Here is a 2,997-nt window from a genome sequence, read left to right as displayed (position 1 = left end):
GAGGGGAGGGGAAGGGGGATAGTAGAGGATAGGAAAGGCAGCAGAACACAACAGACACTAGTATGGCAATATGTAAATCAATGGATGTGTAACTGATGTGATTCCGCAATCTGTATATGGGGTAAAAATGGGAGTTCATAACCCACTTGAATCAAAGTGTGAAATATGATGTATCAAGAACTATGTAATGTTTTGAACAACCAACAATAAAAAATTAAAAAAAAATAAAAAAATAAAACAATGATTAACATTTAAATGGCCTATTCATAAAATCCATTTGTATTTTTAGAATGGCTTACCTTTAAAAGGAAGCCATTGAAAACATTTTCCTTTAAATCTTGGGGTTTGAAGGGGATGGTGTTTGCATACTTGTTTTAAGAAGCATTTCTAATGTAATTCATTGTATTAGCTGGCACTTAATTATTCTGATTACTAAGATTGACAATTATATTGCATTTACAAAAGAAAAAAAATAAAATTGGAAAAGTAAATGAAACTTCATGAAGAAAAAAATAGGTGTTCTGGTGAGATTTTCTTTTCTTTTTTTTTTTAGCCCATTAACCTATTAATTAACTAAGGTAAAACATCCAATGGCTAATTATTTGTTGTTCCTGATATCTGAGAAACTAATTTTCCCTTGAGAAAAATGCCTTCTATAAGTGGACAGGCCTTGAAAAGTCTATTCCCCTGTCTTAATTTTCCCAGTTTAACTGAGTCTAGATCTATCCCATGAGAAATCCTGAAAGGGGCTCAAATCCAGAAGCCCACTCTGAATGCTCCACGCCTTCTCCTAAGAAAATGAACCCCCCACAGCTTCCAGGTCCTGACTCACCTTCCAGGGAGAACACCTAAGTAATGGCAGCCTTGTTTTATGACAAATGATGTTATGAGTATCTCTGGGGATCACGGTGGTCAATACCATGGGTCTCCGGATGTGGTTAATATTATCCTGATTATCCCAAATTTTAAGACGTCTACTTGTGCCAGGTGTGGTGGTGGTGCATGCCTGTAATACCACTGACTCTTAGGAAGCTGAGGCAGGAAAGTCAAAAGTTTGAGACCAGCCTCAGCAACTTAGCAAGGCCCTAAGCAGTTTAGTGAGACTCCCATCTCAAAAATAAAAGTAAAAAGGGCTGGGGATGTGGCTTAGTGGTTAAGCACCCCCTGGGTTTAATCCCTGCTACAGAAAGAAAGAAAACGGGGTGGAGGAGAAAGAGAGAAATAAAGGGAAAATATTTTTGAAAATTAAGACTCAAAAGCCCTCCCACCCACCAGCACCACAGTGAGGTTGTTTCTGACTTACCACTAGATACGAAAGTGACCTACTACAGGGCTAACATGGCTAACATGGAACATTACTAAGACGAACTGGGTAAAAATAAAATCCTGACAGTCATAGTTCCCTCTCCTCCACTTACAGAGACCAAAGACCTAGTTTAGGTTAGGCCACTCACAAAATATTTGGACTTTGAAAGAGCTGTAATTCAAAACTGGAAATATACTTTATATTTCACAAAAGCCTGAATTTACCCAATTTCCTTTTTGCAATATGCTCTTCAGATATGGATCCATATTATGATGCTCCATGGACAAGAAGATGGTATTGATTATGATGCAGATGGTGATGGCCAGCTCAGTGAAAGGGTCAGTCATCACAAATCTCAGGGCCTTCTTAATGCGCAGCCACCAGGGACTGCAGTTCCACACGAGGTATCTGGATGCCAGGTTTTCCCCACATGGGAGACAAGGCTCCTGGGATTTTTCTTGTTCTGGAGAAGGAGAATGAAAGGGTGATTGAGGAGTTAGGTCTGGAGTCTCTGGCTGCTCTTTGCCCCAGTGGATTCCTTTCCCCCTCCTCTCTGGGGTCTCTAGGGATCTGTGTTCAAACCAGGCACTGACTGTGGTAGCCAGAACTAGGCTTTCCAGCCAATCACAGTGCAGAGGAGACGATTTCCCACATACAACTAGTGTGTGGGACAGCTAAAGACATCAAGTTTTGATGCTTATGGAGCCTCCAGGAGCTGGGCTGCACTGTTAGAGGTACAGATGTATACAGATGTGGAAGTCAACACTGACTGGCTGGGAACCCATAAGGAAGATATAGGCACAAGCCATGTCCTCTCAAGACACTATGGTGATGGCTATAAAAGAGGCACTGGGGACTAATCAGGGCTTGGGGGAAGGGTATCTGTAAGCACTTATAAACAATAAAAGGCACCTTAGGAACTGCTTGAGATCAGGCCTCTGACTTCTATGGCACCATTTCAGGACCTACCGCAAGCCAAATGAGGCAAAGTGATAGGTTCAAAAGTGGCAAGGGACTCATATGACCCAACCCTTGCAAGGACCTGAACACTGGCTCCTTAATTGGGGCCCTATTACCTGCTGTTAAAAAAGTCATCAGATAGTTCCACCTTGTCTGTACAGGTCTTCTATTGCCCATACCAGATTCCTGACTAACTTTAATGACAACCGTCATCTCCTGGATAAGTCAACTCTTTTTAGCTATCATTGTCACTCAGGCCTCCTGCAACTGCCTGGCCTGCTTGTGAGACCCCATCTGTGCTCTTGGTCTGAAGTCTCATCCTACGTCTAACTAGTTCTCATCACTACCCAAGGGCCCACTCAGAGTGGCACTCAGTTAAGGGAGGGCCCATTTCATCCAAGCCACTTTGCTGACATGTTCCAAGAAGGTACAGGAAGTCCCAATTTGCAGGATGGTACAGTGAGCCTCTTCTATAGAGGGCTTTTGGAGGACTGGAAGGGGAGATGAAGAAAGGACATCATTGAAGTGATTCTTTCCCTTGGCCCTGGAGGAGGAACTTACCATGCATGGTGATGGTAAGGATGCTGACAGCACTCAGTGCCCTCTGTCTTTGGAAGGGGTCTCCGTGCTCATCAAACAGATCCACTGGCAGGTTCTGGGACAATCGTTTGGTTTGCTCTAGAAGGGGTGGCTGTAAGAGAAGGCATGGTGGACCTTCTGAAGGCAGGGGT

At 43.1% G+C, this 2,997-nt stretch overlaps 1 protein-coding gene across 1 annotated transcript in view; it reads right to left on the bottom strand.

Moving 5' to 3' along the window:
- The window catches only part of Scn11a (sodium voltage-gated channel alpha subunit 11), an 85,048-nt gene that overhangs the window by 49,434 nt on the left and 32,617 nt on the right, over positions 1-2,997 (bottom strand). Inside the window, exons 12-13 of the mRNA XM_048794999.1 lie at positions 2,828-2,957; positions 1,531-1,769 (exon numbers count right to left, since the gene is read on the bottom strand). Of these exons, the coding sequence (XP_048650956.1) occupies positions 1,531-1,769; positions 2,828-2,957 (369 nt within the window). The remainder of the gene's footprint in view (positions 1-1,530; positions 1,770-2,827; positions 2,958-2,997) is intronic.

This window comes from Marmota marmota, unplaced genomic scaffold (genome assembly GCF_001458135.2).
Source record: "Marmota marmota marmota unplaced genomic scaffold, marMar, whole genome shotgun sequence".
In the NCBI taxonomy this organism is placed as follows: domain Eukaryota; kingdom Metazoa; phylum Chordata; class Mammalia; order Rodentia; family Sciuridae; genus Marmota; species Marmota marmota.
The sequence above is the reverse complement of the archived record's forward strand: the minus strand, read 5'-3'. Positions and strand labels throughout refer to the sequence as shown.